The sequence below is a fragment of the Microdochium trichocladiopsis genome, assembly GCF_020744255.1.
Source record: "Microdochium trichocladiopsis strain MPI-CAGE-CH-0230 chromosome Unknown B0I36scaffold_14, whole genome shotgun sequence".
NCBI classification, from domain to species: domain Eukaryota; kingdom Fungi; phylum Ascomycota; class Sordariomycetes; order Xylariales; family Microdochiaceae; genus Microdochium; species Microdochium trichocladiopsis.
In genome coordinates this window covers 280,591-302,396 of record NW_025763557.1, presented here as the reverse complement: position 1 = coordinate 302,396, position 21,806 = coordinate 280,591, and the positions used below count along the sequence as shown (strand labels likewise).

Below are 21,806 nucleotides of genomic sequence, written 5' to 3'. Positions count from 1 at the left end.
GGGCAAGGCTTGAATGAAGCAATAAGGTCGACTGAGCAGCGGTAGTTTGCAAGAGGGGACCAAGTAGGTGAGGTAGTCGCTGTTCTGGAACAAAACGATGCCCGGCCCTTGTTTCTGGACGGCTCCTTCCGCCAGCCCCATTTTCGAAGCATGAGGTAGAGAAGACGCACATCCGGCATCCGTTCAAGTGACAGAACAGGCCAATAAGAACACGCAATTGATCACCGTCATCTGCAGAACATGAACAGACAGAATGACATCAGAATGACCCCATGCAAGAAATCGGTTACAAGATCCACATCAATTTCATATGCCTCAGCGGTGGATTGGGTTGAGTTGATCGCCAGCTTGGTTGTACGCATATGCCGAGTAGAGGAGTACAGAAAATCCAACGCAGCAGCTGTCTCCGCTGTTCGTATTCGGCCAGCAGGTTATTTATAAAGTTACGGTGATGCGTACGGCTGGGGTCATATTGAAGCTTAAATAACGATAGAAAAATCATCCAGTTGTCGAGAAGCAGCTTGATATGTACCAGTAGCAAAGATCACTCCGTAGAGGTGCTAGTAACGCCTCTAGCTACCTGCTACGATACTCGGGGCATTGATCACATGCCAAGTTATCCTAGCTGCGCGCCTCCTTTAACATGAGGGCCCCGGAGGTTCAGTAAACACGGGTCGTGCTTGAATACACTCGCTCTACCTTTGGGATGATTTGGATAAGTTCCCAATTAGATAAAATTAGTCGGTGACGGTATACCATAATTGTTGGCGCCATGCCTAACATTGTGTTGCCATAGTAGGCGTGAATGCAGAGGGGTTTTCACATGCCTTTCTCCGAAGTTCACTAACCAATCCCCATGGTTTGTGGTGCTGTGAAGGGGTTTCACTGGAAAAATCAGGGCATGGTGCTGCGAGCCTGGTGCCGCGTCAACCAACGCCTGCATCACAACGGCGATCAAACCCACTGCGCTCGGGCCTGTGCCTTCGAAGTTGCGCGGGGGGGAGGGAAGCGCTCCTCTGTTGGCACATCTTCGAATGCAGCCTCGGTAAGAACGACCGCGAGTGTGCGCCGCCCGCGTACTCCGTGCACAGGGTCCCTTCAATCAGAAACGGATGATCGTGTCGCTGACGTTCCCGATACGTCCAAGTTGGGGCGGAATCACGAGCACCTTTCGATGGACTTTGCCCTAGCGGTCTCGCAGCGACAGAGGAAGTACCTTGCTGCTATTCGTCAATAGATCCGCCACAGCCTTCTGTTGGTCGATCAACAGCCCGAGCGAGCCAGCCGCAGCGCTTTCAGCCCAGCCCCGCGATAATCGCGCAGGATGAAGCCGTCAAAACTTCTCGTCTTGTTTATTGGTTGTATGAGTGAAATGACTTCACAGTCGTTTGGCCGTCTCCATAATGTACTCTTGTATCAGCGGGCTCTCGCAGGTGCCGTGCCGCAGGATCTCTGTCTTGAGCGACAGGATCTCGTTACGCAGGCACTCGACATGTCCGCTGAGAATTCTGTTCTTCTCGGAGAGCTGGCTCTCCATCTCCTGCAGCTCCTCGGCGCCCTTCTTTATCTTGTTGCGGTACTTTGTCGCGGCAGTCCTGTTCTTTTCACGGATCGTCTTTTTCTTCCTCCGGGTATTACTGGTGGCGGTTGAGGTACTGGGGCTGCCGTCTTCTATAGAGAATGTTGTAGTGGCTGCTTGTGACTTTGAAACCGACGAGCTGGCTCTCCGTTTTGACCGGCCGGCTTGCGATTTTGTCTTGTGTTGCTGCAGGTGATAGTAGCTATGCCGCCTTGACGAGGATGGCTCGGTGCCGACGTCGTCCGGGCTGGTATAGGTAGATGCGGTGACGGCATCAGAGAATGCGCCTAGCAGGCTGGAGGGCGAATTGGGCCAGGATTGTATGCTCGGTGCGGCATCATCGGCCATGGCCGTGTTAAGCTCGGCTGGGACCAGCGTGTCGAATTGCATTGTGTCAAACGCTTGTAAAGCAGCGTTGCCGAGGGGCATCCAGGACATGTCGCCAAGCTTGTCGCAGGACAGGCAGTAGCTCTGGCCGGACCAGTCTGCCATTGTGTTATCTTGTGTATTGGCGGGACTTGTCGCCATAGTGGTTGGTGACTCCATGCCTATGAAAGAAATGGGGGTTGTTTCTGGCTCCAGTGTCGTGTGAAAAACGAGGTCTTTGAAGTCCGCGGGTGCGGATGCGAATGCGTGTCTTGCGATGGAGGGGATGGAAGACGATTGGGAGGTCGCAACCTCGAACGTCGGGGCCAGTGCGGCGGTGGCAGGCGGCACCAGGGCAGGCCCAGGTGCCTACCTGCCCGCCCGCGCGGCGTGCAGGATCCTCGCCCAGCTGGGCAGTGATGACCGACGGACGGCAAATGCCGTTGTGCGCTGCGGGCAGGACAGTTGAGCTTGGCGATTGGTAAGACGGCGCAAGTAGGAGCAGATGCTCCTCCCCCAGGCCAGGAGCTGCACAATGAGGTAATGGGTCATTGAGTAACAGGCCTGCAGGCGCGTTGACGTAGCTCTACGCCTCGGATCACCAGAATTACTCATGCTCCCGCAGCTGCGGCCGTTCCCACGCGTGCGTCGGGAGGAGAGACACAAAAGAACCCGGGTCGGCCGTCACGCATGCAAATCTTTCTCTTTCCTCTTTTCTCCGGCCTCGCATACATTCGAAAGTAGACCCAGGTAGTCCCATAGGATCTCACCGCGCTCCTCTCGCATATCCAAAGAAGGAAGTCCATAGCAATCGACTTGATGCTCTCGCCAGCTTCGAGTAGCACGGTTTGCCAGTCTCCGAGGTTTTGATCGTTGCAGTATCTGCTCAGCCGTCAGTCGCGCCATACACGGTCGTGGGATCTGCAAATCAGTCCACCTACCTCTCCCGTCTCTTTGCGGTATCAACAACACCCTTCTGGGTTGCGAGAGACCAGACTGGAGGTATGAAATGTACCGACTCGAGCTTTTTGCGTAGCGCCGCATGCTGTGCATTGTTGAGAGCATCTACGGCGGGTTTTCCACGAAGCTTTGCTTCCCGACTGTGGAATAACCGGAGGAAGTCTTCGTGCGCGTGGGCAGGCACTTGGGTGGCCATGACGTCTTTGTACTCGTTCTGCTGGGCCCCAGCTCTTCAGCGATGAGATCGCGGTTCCTCATTGTGATATATACTACCTATGCCATGGACAATCAATATCTCGTCACCCTCCCAGCGCCCAGACAGGCTGAGTTGCATGAGAAGGGCGGCCCATGCGCACGGCTGTTAGGCATGGGCTGTGTGCCGCGCTGCAGTGGGTTGCCCCACTACAGCGCTTAGAGCCCCGCTGGACGAGAACAGAATTCTGTCTTCTGCGAAGTACACGATACCTGCACAGAACAGGATGGTGTTCGAGCATCTATTAATTGACTCCCCAGCTCGCAATTAACAACCCCCCCAGCACCGCCTTTTGTCTCCTCTGTGTAAGTTTCTTGAAACAGAACGATGTCGAGTAGATTCTAGCTAACGGCAGTCCAGCTATGGAGACTTACCCAGTCAGACGGCTCTGGAGAAGTGGGGGAACACCTTTTTGGTCGGGTGGGAGAACGGTGACATCACCTGGAAACCTAAAGGTGGACTTCCTTCGGACCAAACGGATGAAGTCCGCAGCCCAAGAGCAGGCTAGCTGGTCACACCCTCTTTACCCCGCTCGCTTCACTGAGACTGATTGTTGATTTTCCCTCCCGCAGGAAAAGCGGACGAGCGCGCCACGTCATCGTTGGGCTGGCAACTTCCAGGCCTTGTGCAGTAAGTCTTCTCTCTCCCTTCATCGACGAACCAGGGAATGATGACAATGCCCAGAAAGAGGCGGATCCCCAACAAAGGCCGAAATCAACATCTTCAAGGACGATGTTGGATTCAAGTGGGAATGGGAGCAATCAAAGTTGGTCGTTCTGACATCCAAGGATCTTGAGGGACTACGAGGCAGTTTGCCGAGTGACGATGCAGGGGAGGACCTTAATGCAGGATAAATATGGATGGAGTCTTCCCCGTACGGAGTAGTGCAACCGCTTGATGCGATCTTATTGGCGAACGGTAGTTCTTGCACCTGTGTACCTAGGTAGGCACATTTTCATCCAGGTTCCCGACTGTCATCACCCGTGCTTGGAGGTGGTGAGAAAGCCCTGTGTATGGTCTAGCGGGCGTCATGCATATTTTGGATGATGCATTTTCGTTCGCACAGCGACCACTCTCAGACTGCCACGCGGCGGCATCTTGCTGCAAGGTTCCCCTTTCCCTTTGACTTTACTCCAAGCCAGCCACAGAGACTAATCAGTCCGAGCATCAAATCAGACCAGCGCTTCCGCTCATCCCTTGCAGTGTACTTTCTCGGGGTTCTTTGCCTTCTTTGCCGTGTGCCAAAGGACAGGAGGCCCGTGGCCTGCATGAGCGCCCCTGCAACACGCTCCAGCCAGCCACCGCTGTCGAAATAAAAGCAATACGGTTACCCTGCAATGCGATGCGCATGCGACGCAACGCTTAGAGATGCAGCTGGGCTAATGCAGCGCGAGCTCAGCTAGCCACAAGCCATTGGACCCCCTGCTATACTGAGCCGTCCTCTGCATGCAGTAGCGGAATTATCGCAATAACGGCATTATTGGGTCCGTGGAGGAGTGCCGGTCTTCATGCGAGACGACCATGGAGCGCAACGGAGGGTCTCAAGAGAGATGGCCACGGCTAGCCGTTCGCCTTCACTCGTCAGGCAACGTGTTGTGCTGCACGCAACGTCAAGACTTGACAAGGAGGACACGCGTTTTGAAAGCGTGTGTCAACTACCTGGCCTGCAATTTGTGCCTCAGTCACAATCATGCCCCAGAGACAAGCAGCCGGTGAAGCCTAAAGTCATCAATAATTGCGAGCATGGCGTCCGACATCGTCCCCAGCCAAACTACATGTTCCTGCGCCTCGATAACGTCATGATCCAGAACGATGTCCAGCGGCACGCCATCTCCGTCACCGCCGGCGGCTGCTTGAGGAGATATGTTCACGCTTTTAGAGGCGATAGTCAAGCAATCAATCTTTTCTCGTTCTCGATGATAACTAACGTGGGAGGGTGAGCGATACGGAGAAGTGGGCGGCATCCTTAAGGTGGCTGTAACTCATCGATACGATGAGCCAAAGGGAGCTGCAGAAACCAGTGGATGCAATGGCCAGGGCAGAGCCGTAGACAGCGAGCGTGAGCAGCCTCTATCGAGCACACCGAGGACTGGTCTCGGCTCAACTGTTCCGACAACGGCAAGCCGTTCGCGCGAAGCTTTCCTCCTCGAGGTTCAATATGCGTAGCCCATACCGAGTCATCTGCTCTTCCTTCAAGCCAAACAACCCAGCTCCCGAATCGGCGGGGTATCCTTCAGGGGCAGCTGCGGAGCGTCGTTCGCAGACAGTACACCCACCCTGGGCAAGACGCCTGCGACCGCTGGGAAAGACTTGCTGAAACGATAGGAACGACCCCATCAGAGGAGCGGTCACGGTAGGATGAGTTTGAGAGGACCTTAGTGATTTTGACTTGTCTTGTCCAGACTACTGGCTATAGAGTGTATCTATCGCACTGTAGACAAGCGAACGCAGCTAGAGTGTGAGAAACTAGCTCCTCATGCACCAAGCAGTGTGCCGCTTGCAAGCTGCGGCAAGCTCCCTCAGGTCTTTGGCGCTCCTCAAAAAGCCTTGTGGCCTCTAAACGTGCGCCAAAGCCTGACACCAGTTCTTCTGGTAATGCAGTAGAACCAGTAGAAGTCAAGGAGCATCATTGAAACAAGGCCGGCGGTACACGACACCTGCCCTGATGTATAGAGCTGATCAAAGTCCATATAAGCGGAGTAGCTCGCACGGCTTCCCCAGATGATCCGGACCAGGAAGAAAAGCGCAATCCACACGGCGGCGAGGACGTTGGCCAGCCAATAGTCGGGTCCGGCGACACTCTGCGTTATGCGATATAAGTTGTGCGGGATGTTGGTAAGTTCGAATAGAAGGAAGCTTGGCAAGCGATGGGCGATAAAAGGGTTCTGAAGAATCTCATTGCAAGTTAGCAGCTGAATGCCGACCAAACGAGGTCAGGAGCTGTCGAAGCAGAACATCACTTACCTCGATGGGTACCGAACACATGAGTACCAGAGTGTGGTGGAGAATATCGCCCAGATTGGGGTGGAGCATCGACGAGGAGGGAGCTCATATGCCACGAGTAAAAGCCCACACAGAAGGCCGCAAGGACCGGCACTGTCTGAGGGCGCTCGAGGTCGTCCAACTTCGTCAGCATCAAGTAGCCGTTGTAAACGAGGTAAGAAGACGAGAACCCTATGACAATGGCCTGATGGACACTTTGGGTTCCAGATCGCTTGGATGGCGGCTTGATTGTCTGTGAATATGGCGCACCAGCCGGAGCGGCTGCTTCTTGCATGTACGTCAAGTACCATTTTGACTAGCACCAGTCCCTTGAGCTCTGCTGTGTACACCGTGGAGGTGGTCGATGAGCCTCATGTATGATGCATCCAGTCCGTAAGACGTGGAAATATTATCTTACCCTTGATTTACCCGTCCCTACGTACAAGCAGGACCAAATACGCAAAATCGTCTCGCGAATATGGTCTCATTGACCTCAAGCCTGCTGCAAGGGAGGGATTACAGTCTCATCTGAACAGTTCTCGAAGGATAAGGATGGTTGGTCGCCCCTATCGTAGGTCTCGGCTAATGGCCATGAGCCTGTCGTGAAGTTGCTGCTGGAAACGAGCAAAATCGATGCCGACTTACCTGACAGTAATGGTCGGACGCCGCTCTTTGTGCGGCGAAGGATCCGACGTGGTGAGTTCTGGTGTTGCTGCAACAGTTGAAGCCCGGCATCGTTCATCACATTTCGCAGAGCCAAGGGCGGAACTGGCATGAGACGCTCGATTGTTGAATTATAAAGATATGTGAGTGGGCGGGCGGGTGGCGGCGGCCCTGGCTCACAGTATGACGCAGCAGCCGCAGCTCTCGCCGCTCTCAAAGGTGAGCAAAGCGGAGCGTGTGGCGGCCTCGAAGACATTGTCGACGCCCTCGCCGCTCAGGCTCGAGCACTCGAGGTACTTGCGGGCTCCTATCTCCTTAGCGACGGCATCTCCCTCTTGCGGCGTGACGAAGCGCAGCGACTTCTTGCGCATCTCCTCTATGGCGAGGGGGTCTTCCCGGAGATCCTTCTTCAGGCCGACGAGGATGATGGGGACGTTAGGGCGGAGGCGGGAGGCTTCCTCGATCCACTGGGGGCGGGCGGGGTGTATCAGCGAACCTTTGACCATATCCCCCCAGGCGGATGCGTGGGATATCGAAGGGACCAGGGGCCGTACCTTGTGCTTGACGTTGTCAAGGGAATCTGGAGTATCAAGCGAGAAGCCGACGAGGATGACATGAGCCCTAGAATATGCCAGCGGCCGCAATCTGTCGTAGTCTTCTTGTCCAGCGGTATCCCATAACGCCAACTGAACGGACTTGCCGTCTACTCTACAATCTGTGACATAGTTCTCGAAGACTGTCGGGATCTGCGGGATGAGAGCGGATGGTCGGCGGGCGGACGGTCGAGGGTTCGGGGAGGACATACGTAATGCTGCGGAGGGTCGTGGTGGTTAGCTTGATATGCTTCGCGGCAGGCTCGGGGGGCTGACTGATGGGAAGTAGCCGAGCGTAAAGACGCTCAGCAGAGATGTTTTGCCGCAAGCACCGTCGCCGATGATGACCAGTTTCCTGAGGGAATTAGAAGTCAGTATCCCTTTTTTTTTTTTGGTTTGGTTTGGTTGGGGGGGGGGATCATGTGATGAATCGAGTTCGGCGGAGGACCCCTGAGGAGGGATCGTCGAGACGGTGGAGGGGCAAACAGGTGGGTGCGTACCTGCGGATGACGTTTTGAGGGCTTTGGCTGGCCATGGTGTCCCAGTGAGAGTAGCCGCGCGGCGGAAGAGATGGGGGACGCGGTCTGGATGGGTGCGGGATCCCTCTGGCTGCGTATATTGCGTCGTCAGGGGACGAGGATTGCAGAGGCGGATTCGAGTCCGAGATCTCAGGTTCGACCGGGGGAAGGCCGAGTTGACAGGAAAACGAGGGGGCGGCCGTCCGTCGGGGAGACCTTGGGGGTGGTTCGTTGGGTATAATGGCGAGTGTGGTAGTGGTGATAATAGATACGTTTATCGATGGTTGATGAATGGGTGGCCTGGGTTCCGTCCCAAGGATGGGTAATCGAAGAAAGCGGTGGTCTGGTATTTAGGGATTATGTTGTAATAAAACAAGAGACGGCGCGAGAGCGGGAGATGACAAGCGATAAAGCCACGCGCATTGCAATGCCAGTCCTTATTGTCAAACGATACTCCGCCCCAGCCAGAGGAGGCGTCCCGACCCACATGGGCACCATTGTTTTGTGTATATAACTCGTCCCCTTGACTTGGGCAGTGGTTAAGGACCAATTTCAACTCTCTACAACCCACACATCTTGACACTTATCTCGAGCCCGGTTGAAAGCGATATGGGGGTGGACGGGGAAAGGGGCGGGACTATGAGTCGTGTCATGCAAGAGGCAGAAGATGAAGCGGCAGCGTCCTTTTTCAAGTCCTGTCCGATCGATTGCTCTGTTCCTCGCTCTCTCGGTACCTAGAATCTGCCCCGGCCGAAGCTCTTTACTTGCTGTAGCAGTCCACCGGCCAGCTTTAATACGAGCTAGGCACAGGACAGTACTGACACTACGGCTAAGCTCCATTTACCGTTGTAAACCCCACCCCCGCGCCCAGGGGCGAGAGCGGGCTGCAAGTCGCCATTTCAGGATAAGGTTACTCCGATACGAATCAGCCAGGTGACACTGGCTAGTACACTGTATGGGAATTGACCGTCGACTGTACAAGTCGTCTTGGTCCGAGAAACCCACCACGCTGTTGACACGGGGCAGGCAGCGATCTACGCCCCCTTAAGGAGCATCGTAAACGTTGAGGGCAAAAGAAACCTGCCTAGAGCGGCATGCTCACCACGTTGGGAAGCTGGCGGGCGTGTTTGCAACTACGAGTTTGTGACATGGCGTTTTCTCCACTGCTGCTGAACCACCCATTTGTCTCGCCATTGTGGTCCTACCGTTTGACCCCTACCCGACTGATGCATCGCATCCTAGTCCCCGCCAACCCCGCCGCTCCAAGCGGCCGGCACGATCGAGCCCGACCCAGCTGGCATGTTCAGCCCTCCTGTCGCTAATTCACTTTGGTCTTAGGGCTTGGAGTTTCGCCTAATGCCGGCCTTGGTCCCTGGACTGGATTATCCTCCCCGATGTGGGTCAAATTGAGCCGCATGCACACGGGAAGTTTCATGGGCCAGCCAGCCACCTTGCGAACCAACCTCCATTGCCGGGCCAAAACCTTCGTGGAAGTGATCCGTGGATGATCATGTCATTACTGTACCTCTGGCGGGGTAACCTGCACATGCATCAAGAGTCGCTCCACGGCAACGTCTTTAGTGAACCTAGTGCCTTCAGATACCTGTCGAGACAGAAAAGGAGCCCGAGCGCTTCATCCATACTCACACATCAGGGCCTGATCCTACAATATCCGTAACAACATCGTCCCAATATGGCCGTCAGGCCAGCTTTGGTTTCCAACAACATGATTGAGCAGGGCATGTTCTCGGCCTGCCTGGTCTTTTCACTATTCGCGGTCAACTTCTTTTCCTCCGTCTTCTCACTCATCTTGCAAGTCCTTCTCCTTGTTACCCGCTTGCCCCTCATCTTCATTACCATCGCCGCCTACGGGATACTACTGCAATGGTTCCCAAGTGGCTCCGTTGTTAAGAAGCTTGCTTTATTCATACTGATGGGTATCTCCGGCACGTGGTGGACGGACCTACAAATCGATGGCGTTAGACGTGGCTCGGTAGCCCAACAGCCATCCTGGCGCCTGCCTCAAGGCGGCTCCGTCATCGTGTCATCGGCAACTTCTCCTATCGACGCTGTGTACCTTGCTGCGGCCTTCGATCCTATCTTTACTACATCTTGTCCTGGGACGCGCAAAGTGCGCCGGCTGGGTTTGCTTCAGGCAATCCTACGCGGGTTTCGGCGAATCGGGGATAATCCTCTTGGAGACGCTGCCCTTGGGGAGCTGGAGACCTTGCTTGTGGAACACCCAGCGCGAGTCATTGTGGTGTTCCTGGACTGCCCAAAGACGAACAACAAGGGCTTATCAAGCCTAGTCGCCGTTCCCCCTTCCACAAATGCCTTCCGAGTCAGCATCCGGTACACGCCGCCGGACGTGACAACACCGGACCATGGCGGGTGCCTGGCAATCCTCTGGAATGTGCTCTCCAGTCCTCTGCACCTTATCCGAGTGCATATCGCCGACGACGTGAATGTCCACACCGCTTTGTCACAGTCACACAAGACGAACAGCGAGCCTGCCAATTTAGTAGCGCGGCACAACGGAGATGGTCCGAACCGGAGTTCAAGGTCGAGGGTGACACGCCGACGCACAACTAAACGGCCGCTCAGGGTTCTCGGCGTCATTAAAGAATGAGTACAGCAAACAGGCATCAGCCTTGGGTGGTCAGCAAAGGTCGCGGCAGTGGAGGCGACGGGGATGGATTATTAAGCCCCGAGCAACATGAATGTAGGCAGCGCCCGTGGTTGGTACAGATGTAGTTCAACAGAAGAGGATAAAAGAAAGAGACGATGCATGGATGGCCAGAAGGCGTGGTAAATAGCAATGAACATGCCACGGCGCTCGCAGAACGTAGGATATCGTACATTGGGACTGTCGATGAACACCGCCCGTCACGGCGGGAAACTCGTTCCCTGAGCCGGGCTAGGAGGCCTTAATGCCTGTCTCATAGTTTCCTTGCACCGAAATAGGTCGTCTTCCAAGGCCCGGTTCTTCCGCAGGAGCTCCTGGACGATCCTCTCGCGGTTGCCCTTGCCCTTGAGCAAGACAGAGTGATTGACTTCTAGAAAAATGTGTTCAGGCCAGACAACATCTTTCGTGACCCAGTCGCCGTCAGTGATACTGTGCTGCTGGTGGTCGAGCAGATAGCAGCAGCGAATCCGGACGCGTAAGGTTCTGTTGGTGTATCTCTGAAGAGGTAGTAGATCATCGGGATCAGTTTCGACATGTGTCCAACGATCACGATCCTTAGGACCCAAGTGGAAGCTGAATTTCTGGACCGCGGCTCCAGGGGCAATTGAGGTAGGACCTAGCGCGAGTCTCCTGACTGACTGGTAATACCGCTCGTTCAGTGCTTCTGGGCGTATAGGAAGGCGCTTTGGACTACGAATGTGGGCATGATGAAGGGATTGCATGATGCAGTGGTTACTCTGCGGATCACCCGGATATTCGTTGGTGGCAATTCGGTCATCGCGGCCTGGGAACAAGAGGCCGGTCGAGATTGGTTTCGTCGGTATTGGCTGTGTCACAAAGGGTTGTAGAGGCTGAACAGCCTGCCCTCTGTGAATCGTACTGATAGCCATCGAAGCCTGCACTACGGGGAATCCGGATGGATATTGCCTACTCGCCCCAGTGACCGGGAATACAGGTGAGTGAGCTGAAACAGGTGAGCCACTGGACCAGTGCGCACCGTAAGAAGCACCGAAACTAGCTTGCTGACTTCTTGATGGTCCCGAGACATGCGCATTCGGCCGCGCATGTGTCTGCTCTACGGAAGATTGAAGTCTCTGGGGTTGACCGTGCCAGGCTAAACCCGGCGCCTCAGTACGCAAAGCGTGCTGTGTTGGCGCTGCCGTCACCGGATATGGTGCTTGCGAGGTCGTAGAAAATTGATAACTTGCAAAACTCATCGAAGTTGCTGAATCCTGGGGCCGAGCGGCGACTCCTTGGAAAACGCTGGGAGGATGAAGAGGTTCAATGATCGCGGACATCGTTTGACTTGGCAGGGCTGTCCATCGTTGGTTTGGTGCCGCTGGAGAGGGGACATTTCCGACAAAGCTCTGAGCATTGTTTGGCACAGCTGTTGGCGAGGTCGATTGTTGAACATATCGTTGTTGCTGAAGTGTTCGGGCGGTGTGGGCCAACTCCTTGTATCTCTGGACAAGATTGTCTTCGTAGTCGAGAACATGCTGTTGTCCCCACAGGGTTTGGCGGCAATCTAAAAGGGCTTAGCGTGGTTGTCAATTTGCTACTATACCTAATCTGGCTCGGTCGAGAATACATAAGTGAGCTCTCATTCCCACCACTTTCTTGTACATTTGACTTCGTTCAACCTTTCTCTCATCACGCCATGCGCTTCAGCTCAGATGATCCCTCCTGTTTATCTCGCTCCGCCACCTCCTATTCTCTATGAACCCCTACCGCGCAAAAAAAGATCACTATCTAGAGCCTATCACATCGCGGCTTCCACAGATTTATCATCGAAAGTTGTCAGCTCGTTATCAACGGCCTGGATGATCACATGGAAATCAATCGTGGACTTAGGAATGAGTCATTGAGGGCGTATCTGCATGATTATCGGGTGCAAACACGTCAACATTAGCACAGTCTTCGTCGACACGATGAAGCCCGCGCGCTTCGGAACTCGGAGCGCTCATCTCAGTGTCTTTGACACAAACCGCGGAACCGGCTTTGAAGGAATAATAGCATATCGTGGGCTTCTCTGTGTCTCGGGCGTCTCTAGGAAGATCACATTTGACAGACTGGCCTCGTCGGCTGATCCAGCTAAGTCACATTATGTTTATCTAGTGGTCATTCGTCGACGGGACTTAACCGGGTATCACGGCGTCCAGTAACATTATCTCCTGCACTACGTGGGCTCTCTTGGAAAGGGGCGGATTCATCGGCCCCCGGCTTCTGGGGTATCAAAGAGACTTGGCCAGAAACCCACCAAGAAATGAGGGTCAGTGACATAGACAATGTAGCAACCGAGTATATAAGCTACAGTTGACCTCATGCTGAACGGATTGAAACTCTTCTTTTCATCACTGCCTTTCACTCATTACCGCTTCACCCTGATCGCCATGCATATCACCCTAGATCATCAAGAGTTCTATGTTCCGGGCTCAGCCAATGCTGATGCTGCTACATACCAGCCAATGAAACGGAAAGCGCCTGCCTCTTGGACTTATCCTCCTCCTCCTCCTCCTCCTCCTCCTCCTCCTCTGGCTCCTCTGGCTCCTCTGACTCCTTCTTCTTCCTCTTCTTCTCCGCCTCATTCTTCTCCGCCTTCTCATAAAACCGGCCAGCGACATCCCAATGTCTGGTCAAACCCAGCTAGCAGTCGACAGCCACAATGCCCCAGGAACAGCTGCGACGATAACTGGCCAATGGATCTCAACGCCGCACGTCCGCTGCTGTGTTCAAGCAAACCAGCGGCCAAACGCAGCCCACAGCGTACGTCCAGCTCCCGCAGCATGCAACCGCAGTTCATCATTCGTCTCCAGTTATAGTAGCAGTATTACTAACTTAATAAACGACTCGTTCAGCATCTCCCAAGTCTACGGGGCCGGATTCCGAGAGCCTCCGGACCACGACTTTGGCTGAAATGCGGAAGGGCGCTAATTACGCGAATCTGAGAAACATAGATCCTATCCTTAGTAGCCAGGATCCTTCTGCAAGTGCACGCCGGTTATCTGGTATGTCAATCCGTGAAAGAAGTTGCGCTTACGAATTCCAAGTTTTTGGTAAACTAAACCATATCTAGTACACGCAAAGCACCATTCTAGCCACAGGGAAGATGCTGCCGGGCTCGGGCTAGCATGCTTCTCATCCGTGGCCGAGCCCCAGCGCCAGGTGACGAGTAACAGATTATTCGCAACTCTACCGAGGATCAATGTCGACCAAGAACCAGTGCTGGTACTTGACGAACAAGAGCCCGAGCTCGGCCTGGCTGCTGGAGAACAGATGTCCGACGAAGTTTACCAGGAGGACTTCAGCAGCGGCCACGACCCTACTGTAACCCAATCGCATAGCACAGTCACGAGTCCATGCGGTCATCCCTGGCCAGCTGGGACTCTTGCGCAAAGAACGGTAGCCCCAGAGCTTGGTCATCAGCAGCATACCGGTGGCGAGCAGATGGCGGGGTCCAAGTCAAGCTCTGGCTTAGCGGGCTCTCCACCCAGGGATACAGGGATATATGAGGAGTGGCCACTGCTACATGGAGTTTTCAAGCGTATCACATTCGACGATCACACGGAGTTTCAGGCGCAATGTACCTGGAACAACACGGACGGCCAAATGGCTCATGGAAGTTGGCCTCTTCAAGACGCCCGAGTAGAATCTAAGGGCGACGGCAACTGGACGGTGCACTTTTCTCATCGCACACAAAAGCGCCGATACTCCTCAAAGAAGGCCGGAGGGGCGAAGAAGAAGCACGTAGTCGCTGCATCAGGTAAGTCCTTCACTAGCTCCAACATCTCGATTGTGTACGCATACTGACCACACCTACGAAGCTAATGATAAAACATATCCGGTTGATCGCATACTGGAAAAATGGGGCAGGGATACGTTCCTCCTACAGTGGGGAGACGGCGCGGTAACTTGGGAGCTAAGGGAGAATATCCCTGAGGCACTCACGAGCGACTTCGAGCAAGACTTCAAGGGGTTTGCGCGCGGAATTGAAATCCTCGGGGACCAGTCTTTCAAGCAGAACAAGAGGCGTATCAAAAGGTATCGTGTCAAGTGGAGCGATGGCAAGGTGTCTTGGTTGAGAGGAAACCAAATCGACTGGAAGACCTACAAGGCCCGAAGCTGTAGCTCAGTCACGAAGCAATAAGGGGGGAGAAAACGCTACAGAGATGCAGCTCCAGTCGCGACTGGACTATTGTTGTTCTCGTTCAGTGCGTTACTTGTGTCCTTAATAGAGCACAGAGATGCTCTAAAATCAATCTCCTTTTTAAATTGTTCTGTTATGATCGCATTTTTACATGAGATTGAGGTACATCTAATATAATATGTGTGAGTGCCGAGAGAACCGACTGCCTGCAACAGGGCTCGAGATCTTATTTTGCATTTACTATGGCGCTCTAACTTCTGACTGGCCCTTGTAGAATGCATCACAGCATCACGCCACTCTGTACCGGCTTATACTTGACATCCATAATGTGAGAGGATCTTATCGTTCCACCTTTCTGGCTCATTTACCCAGCAAAACATCCTGGCCACCAGAGTGTTTTCAGCATACCCTCTAGCATCATTCAAGTCCCTAGGTACATTCTAGCCATAGCTTATGGTGCTGAGGCTTCGGACATAGTGCTCAGACTTTCCACATCGTGCTCAGACTTTCCAACGACTGGTTAGACGCTGCTCACGCACGATTCATGTTGCTCAGGGACTGCCCAGGGACTGCTCAGGGTGCTCAGGGTACTCAGGGACTGCTCAGGACGTGCTCGGGACGTGATCAGGGCGATGTTGCATTCGTTAGCGTTGCCTACCTATGCGTTCCACCAAATTTGGCGTATGTGTCCTGAGATGCTGACTCAGTTGTGTCCACGAATGTGAGTTGGCCTGACGTAGGAGTTTAGTGAAGCAGATTATGGCTGGCCTATCACTTTTGAGTACAACGTCTAACGACTGTACTGTAGTACAGTCGAATTCGAAATCGGTGTCCACTTCCGCTGAACGCAAGACTCTCTGCGCACGGTCCGCCTTGTCTTGGCGATGCCAAGTGCATGGAGCCATAAACAAAGCTGCACGCAGGTGGGGCAGTCAAGGCAGCCATTTCGGGCTGCACGTTGGATTCACTTAGTGCATAAACAGGACGATGCCTGGAGAGCATTCCTTAGAAGCACTCCCCAAGCTTCTTTGGACCGAATGAATTATTGATCTGCAGTCGAAGTCAAATCTGACCGGATCTTATGAGATGTTTTCACCTTGAGTGACTTTCCTGTCATTTTGGCTTGGGCACAGCGGGAGGTTATTATTGTTTAACCTGATACGGCTTTCTCGCACGAAGCTGTTGCCTCACGAAGGGTTTCCCAGCTACCAGCAGCGAGTCCACGGCTTTTTTGTGGTTCCTTACTCGCAATTTGATTCGTACAGAAAATCAATCGTAAAGACAAAATCCCATTCAAGTCGGTTCACAATACTGATGTCGCATGAGATGAGACGTGCACTGTGAATTAAGCCCACTACTGAGTGAAGTCTACTCCATGTTGATTGTATGGCAAGAATATTATGAGGGGATAAACAAGATGGTTATACTGTATATGCTCGGATATCTAGGTACGATATATCGGAGGAAAACTAAAGCCCAACTCTATTTCAGGCAAATGGGGACACGAGAGTGAAAGGCGCCAATTATATCCTACGTGACTCTAGAAAGATGTGAAATCTAGGATAAAAACGCGGCCAGTCTGGCATCCAATAACCAATTTCGTCTCTGCATCCACTATGGCCCACCCGACAACTTCCGATCGAAGCTCTGGATGAAGCCAGAGGACCGGCTACGAATCCCTCAAAATCCATGCACCATCCGAACTGATACTAAGGCGTTGGCGGCCGGCTGTGATCGACATGTTTTGATATAGATCCAGGATGTATTGCATGGCATTTCCAACACGGAACACTCGAATACCAGCATAAACATGCTTTTCAGTCTCGTCAAATGAGACAGGACTATTGGCATCAACTTCGTATGTCGCCTCGCGCAACCCCGTAGTCGCATCCCAAAGCTAAACTGTACTGTCGTCCGATGCCGAGACAACGCGCCGGCCGTCTGGGGAGAAGGCTGCCGACAAGACCCAGCTGATATGGCCCTCGAGTGTCGCCTCGCATATGCCCGGAGCCGCGTCCCACAGCTTGACTGTCTTATCCCGCGATGCCGAGACAACGCGCCGGCCGTCTGGGGAGAAGGCTACCGACCGGATCGGTCCGGTATGGCCCTCCAGTGTCGCCCCGCATGCGTTCCACCGCTCTGACAGTTCCGGTTTGCACTTCACCCACTCTGGGGCCTCGCCGCGGAAGAGCTTTCGTACTAAAACTTTAGCAGGACTGAAAACGAGTGCCGAGGCGTAACATTACAGTGGTCGGCTCTCGATCGCCGGCCGGAAGCTTCGTAGAAGACGGTACACGTCAACGACTATCGCCTGAAGACCTGAAGCACCCTGACGATCCTGCTCGATTCAGAAATCTTGACGTGCAAATGGGCATATATAAACATACCTGAATACACCGTTTGAGACCCTCCAATGCAACGATGCTGTCTGAGATGCCACGTAGTAGACTCAGCGCCTCAATCCAGTAGAGAGCCTTATTCCGCAAGAAGCTATCTGCTATTCCACCGCCGCGTACATTCCTGCCTTCATCCTGATTCGTAATGTTCTCTTCTAAATGATTGGCCCAGTAGAAGCAGCAATACCCGATTATCGAGAGTGGGCCAGGCGTCGGCGGTTTGGCTTTCTCGAGTGGGAAGCCTGAGTCGCGTAGGTTGGAGATGTCACGTTTCACCGGGAGTGGAAGGCAGCTCTCCTGGTGCTCCACGTTCCGCGTGCCGTCGGTCTCGGCTAAGAGCGAGGAGCCTGGATGTAAGTCACCCCCAGAATCTCCCTCCTTGCTTCAGCAACTCGCTGCTGGGAGCTGGGCAGTCGCCAGCATAAGTCGGTGAGCATAGCCGTGCCGTCAGAGTTCGGCTTGGCACAAGACCATGCTCCGCCGCGACCAGCCGGACTTGGAAGCAAGATTGATCAATGGGGCCAACGAGGACTCCTGAACCGAGAGAGAAGAATATTGTAATCCTGCCGTGGCTGCTAGGAGCTCAAATGTTAGCGACACACAACGCGTGCGGGTGGCTGTGGCGAATGAAACCAAGCTTAAAGGAGTCGTGCTGCTGGCTTTCGGGTTGGGATGCCTGCGCCGGCCTCGCGGGTCGTGTGCCGCGAAGGTTTAGTGCTAGAAGGCACTTACGAGGAATTAGCACGTTGTCTCAGGGGAAGCCGTTAGCGCCCAAGAACAGGGCCCTGGAGCACATTGTACTAGAGAATGTTCGGGGGCCGACCGCCACGGCTGAGAGACTAAGAGAAGACCTGCACGGATGTGCTGATCTAGTTGCGGTTTATGAGATGATCTACTCTCTGCGGCTGAGGATTGAAAGGGGCTCGGAAGGCTCTCTTGAGAGAGTGGTCGACGAGATCTGGCGCGGCACAGTTTGGTGACACGGCGGGAGGCAGGGTTTTCGAGGGCGTTTGTCTTTTGGGTGGTCTTGTGTGGTTTTGTGTGTCGTTGTGGCTGGCAGCAGTTGATCAGGGGCCAGACCTCGACGTGCTCGGTGCCGGTTGCCGACGATGGATGACGAAGAGGTTTGAAACCAAGACTAGCAGTATAGCTTATGGCTTATAGCTCATGGTCCGGGTTGATGCTCTCGGGGTGCTCGGCGGCCTGTGCGGGCCGAGAGAGTGTTTCGCAGCAGATGAGGAGGGGAGGGTCCAATGATTGGTCGGGCGAAGGGCGAGAAGGGCTGAAGCTTCAGCCCTCTTCAGTGCTGGTGACCCGGGGTGAGGATGCAGGGGCAGGGGCAGCGGCCGGGTCAGGGGCTGGCAGGCACGACCCGGGAGCCAGATCCTCGTCCACGACCAGGCTGGGGAAGTGGGGCGCACCATCCATGGCAGGCGCACTTGAGCAGCTGCGCACGCGCACCCTGGCGGACGTCGCTCGAGTTGTCCTAGTCGCCCACCACGCACGCCCGCAGCTAGCGCCAACAGCCCCCTTGCCCCAACATCCATGGCTCGTCAAGCTCGTCAAGCTCGAAGCCTCGGCCCCTCCACAGCACGCCACTCAACGGCGCGGAACCCGCAGCTGTGACAGCTTGGGCCCGGCTTCGACCCAACTTCCCCAGGATAGCCTGCCAGCATCAGGTACGCTAGCGTACCTTAAGGTATTAGGTATCCCAGGGTGCTCGCTTCTGAGTGGCCCTTTGTCATATTCAGTGACCAGCTCGACGTCTTCAGACCCAGGGTTCGGCCCCCTCCATCACTCGCCGCCAAGACAGCTCCACGACTAATCACCTTGATCCTTGAGGCACTCACGAAGCCTGTCCAATATATCTGCAGAGCCACCAAGCCACAAAGGCGGCACAGGCACACCCTGCAGAACGCTCTGGCCGAAGGCGCGTACATCGACCATTCCGTCAGGTAGACCCTGCACTGGTCCCGCAACACACTTCTTGTCTGCACACCTCGAAATACGCCATGCTGGAGGATATCTGGATACCTATAGGTAGGTGTTTACTACATTTGGGTAATACTGGTGGGCGTCGGGGAGCTGTTGCGCCACGGCTGTTGCCCCACCTTTCACACTTTCACACCTCCACAGATACCGCTGGAATCCGGGGAAGCTTCCTAGCTCGCTCTGCTGTAATTTCCCAACCTTGCCACGAAAGTCAATATTGCCCGGAGCATGGTACCACCTCAGCTTGTGATATAACACAACCTCAACCCCTCCTCGATTTAAAAGAGCGTACTACAACCCTTCCATACTCGAAGATATCATGTAACAAAACACATTATCGAATCAGCCAAAGACATCTATCTTGCAACTTTGCAGATCCCACCATGGCCAATTTAGCTGGGCACGTTTTCACTTCGGGCGTCATCTTTCTCGTTCTGACTGGCTTCTTCATGGCCATGCGGATTTGGGCCCGATTTTTCATCATTCGCTCCATTGGTATTGACGATGGTATGTCCTATGCCTTCCTGTGGTGCACCTTTACCAATACTGATATTCGCATTTATAACCCTTAGCTTTGATCCTGTTCAGCTGGGTATGCCCTATACTTTACGTATCCCGACCGCGTCTTTGAGCGAGCGGCAGTAGACAGATCACTGACTCTCGCCGACTTTCAAAGATATGCTCGATAGCTATGATCGCAGTTGTGATGGAAGGTACGCAGCACCAACATCCTGTCTGCAGATAACGATTTCCGTACTTGGAGGTATGCCGATCTGTCACTAATTACGCCGGCATATAGCCGCCCGCCATGGTCTTGGATATCCCATAGAAGAAGTCGCCTATCCCGACCTTGTGTTATTTCTGAAGGTAGGCACACAGACCTCCGTTCAGCTTAGATGGAAGACTCAACGGGAGAGTAGCTTCAAACCGCGTCCTCAGCCCTTTACACTGCTGGTATCTGCGCCGCCAAAGCAAGCTTTGCCGTGCTGTATTTAAGATTGCTTCCAAACCCGAAGTACAGGTGAGTTCTGGTCCCCCACTCCCTTGATTGCCGCAGCGAACGCTGACCAACTGGGCAACTCCAGAATCCTCAACTACACGTTATGTGCCTTTTTGGCCTGTCAAGCTATAGAAGAGATAATGGTGGTCACGTTCGCCTGTAGCCCGGTCGAGAAATCCTGGGATCCGCTCATGGAAGGCACCTGCCTTAACTTGTGGGTGCTTTGGTGGACTGATGTAAGTGTCTGATGACCCAAGCAGCTCATACATAATACGGTGGCATTTCTGGAGTTAATAGTCTTGTTTGACTAGTTTGTGTTCAACCTGTTCACGGATCTTTCGCTTTTCATCCAGCCAATTCCAGCCATGTGGAAGCTGCAGATGCCAGTGGCAAAGAGGATCGGTCTCATTGCCATGATGTCACTCGGTCTGCTGTAAGCCAAACGGATAAAACTTTGACCCATCGCGCGCACAAAATGCTGACCATCTACCTTGCATAGTGTGACATCGATCTCGGTCATCCGCATTCATGCGGTCACGAGCATAGATTGGAAGAACATTACATGTAAGCATGATACCAGAAATGATTGCAAGGCTCGTACACGATTGACTTTTTGCTGACCTGGGACCGTCCGAGATAGATCTGCTCGCCGAACCACTGATCTGGTGTGAAGCCGAATTATGTGCTCTGATAATTTGCTCCTGCATACCGCCACTTCGACAAGTCGCCAGGAAGATCCCGGGGCTCAACACGGCCCTGGGGCTGTCCACTGGGGACAGCTCGAATCGATACTATGGCAACTCAAGACAACAGGGAGCTTCCTATCGCCTGCAGAGCCGCGGAAGCATTGCCTACACTAACAAGGGCACGGCCTCGAAGAATGCCAATCGCATCCACTCGCGGGCATACGGCACGTCGAGCCATGTCGAAGCGCTTCGGCACGCGGTGGCACAGAACGAGTCGCAGGACGAGATCTTCCCGCACAAGTCGACCAAGGATGGCGACGTGATCATGGTGACTCGCGAGGTCCTTCGCCAAGAGTCACATGCGGACGTAGATGGGTCGAGGTCCAACTCGGACGGCATGTCGAACCATTTTGAGGGCGCTGAAGTAGATAGCCTGCATAGCTTCGTCAAGCCATCACCAGCCTCTCATCCTTGACGAGTTTTCTCCCACTGTCGGGAGTTTGGGTCCAAATATATATCCAGTACTCGCAAGTATTTTCTTCTCCCTCGCCTTCGCTCTTGGTAAAAACGACAAGACCGCCAAGGAGAATGCCAACATCGCAATCCATGGGTGGCGCACTCAAGCTTTGCCGAGGTAGCCTCATTTGTTCCTGATGCCCACTGAGCCGCTTTGAGAACTCTTCAAGACCCTCTCAAATCCACCGAACCATTACACATGAGAACTTCGTCGTGGAGGCTAACTGGAGACCGGTGGACCGCAAACCACCCACGCGCCGGGATTAAGACGGCGTTACCCTGGCCTTTCCCCGCAACCGGGCTGCCTGCAGCCCGACACAAACGAGCCACGAGCCTCCCGTAAGCTTCCGGAAAGGGAACATGGTGTGAGCTCTGTGATGATGCCATGGCTTCCAAATGAGCTCCATCGTTCAACCCAGTTTGTGGAGTGTAAGGCGTCAGCCTCACAAGGCAGCTACGGTACTGTACGTCC

At 54.0% G+C, this 21,806-nt stretch overlaps 5 protein-coding genes across 5 annotated transcripts; 2 read left to right on the top strand and 3 right to left on the bottom strand.

Moving 5' to 3' along the window:
• Positions 1 to 1,378: 1,378 nt before the first annotated feature.
• B0I36DRAFT_369660 (uncharacterized protein) lies at positions 1,379 to 2,071 on the bottom strand (the record flags this gene model as incomplete). The annotated part of the gene is made up of 1 exon (XM_046159813.1): positions 1,379 to 2,071. The coding sequence occupies one exon, from the start codon at positions 2,069 to 2,071 to the stop codon at positions 1,379 to 1,381; it is 693 nt and encodes a 230-aa protein (XP_046004771.1).
• A 458-nt stretch (positions 2,072 to 2,529) lies between these two features.
• B0I36DRAFT_339497 (uncharacterized protein) lies at positions 2,530 to 3,108 on the bottom strand. Its single transcript, XM_046155881.1, has 2 exons — positions 2,887 to 3,108; positions 2,530 to 2,827 (listed from the first exon to the last, which is right to left on the bottom strand). The coding sequence occupies exons 1-2, from the start codon at positions 3,099 to 3,101 to the stop codon at positions 2,557 to 2,559; spliced, it is 486 nt and encodes a 161-aa protein (XP_046004770.1). The 5' UTR covers positions 3,102 to 3,108; the 3' UTR covers positions 2,530 to 2,556.
• Positions 3,109 to 6,979: 3,871 nt separating this feature from the next.
• B0I36DRAFT_389519 (ras-related GTPase, Rho2 subfamily) lies at positions 6,980 to 8,260 on the bottom strand (the record flags this gene model as incomplete). Its single annotated transcript, XM_046161338.1, has 5 exons — positions 7,897 to 8,260; positions 7,673 to 7,751; positions 7,609 to 7,614; positions 7,358 to 7,549; positions 6,980 to 7,270 (listed from the first exon to the last, which is right to left on the bottom strand). Exons 1-5 carry the CDS (start codon positions 7,929 to 7,931, stop codon positions 6,980 to 6,982), a joined length of 603 nt encoding a protein of 200 aa, XP_046004769.1. The 5' UTR covers positions 7,932 to 8,260.
• A 1,347-nt stretch (positions 8,261 to 9,607) lies between these two features.
• On the top strand, positions 9,608 to 10,754 carry B0I36DRAFT_398911 (uncharacterized protein; the record flags this gene model as incomplete). Its single annotated transcript, XM_046161628.1, has 1 exon — positions 9,608 to 10,754. The coding sequence occupies one exon, from the start codon at positions 9,608 to 9,610 to the stop codon at positions 10,541 to 10,543; it is 936 nt and encodes a 311-aa protein (XP_046004768.1). The 3' UTR covers positions 10,544 to 10,754.
• A 3,080-nt stretch (positions 10,755 to 13,834) lies between these two features.
• On the top strand, positions 13,835 to 14,887 carry B0I36DRAFT_339490 (uncharacterized protein). Its single transcript, XM_046155880.1, has 2 exons — positions 13,835 to 14,360; positions 14,422 to 14,887. The coding sequence occupies exons 1-2, from the start codon at positions 13,874 to 13,876 to the stop codon at positions 14,742 to 14,744; spliced, it is 810 nt and encodes a 269-aa protein (XP_046004767.1). The 5' UTR covers positions 13,835 to 13,873; the 3' UTR covers positions 14,745 to 14,887.
• Positions 14,888 to 21,806: the final 6,919 nt, after the last annotated feature.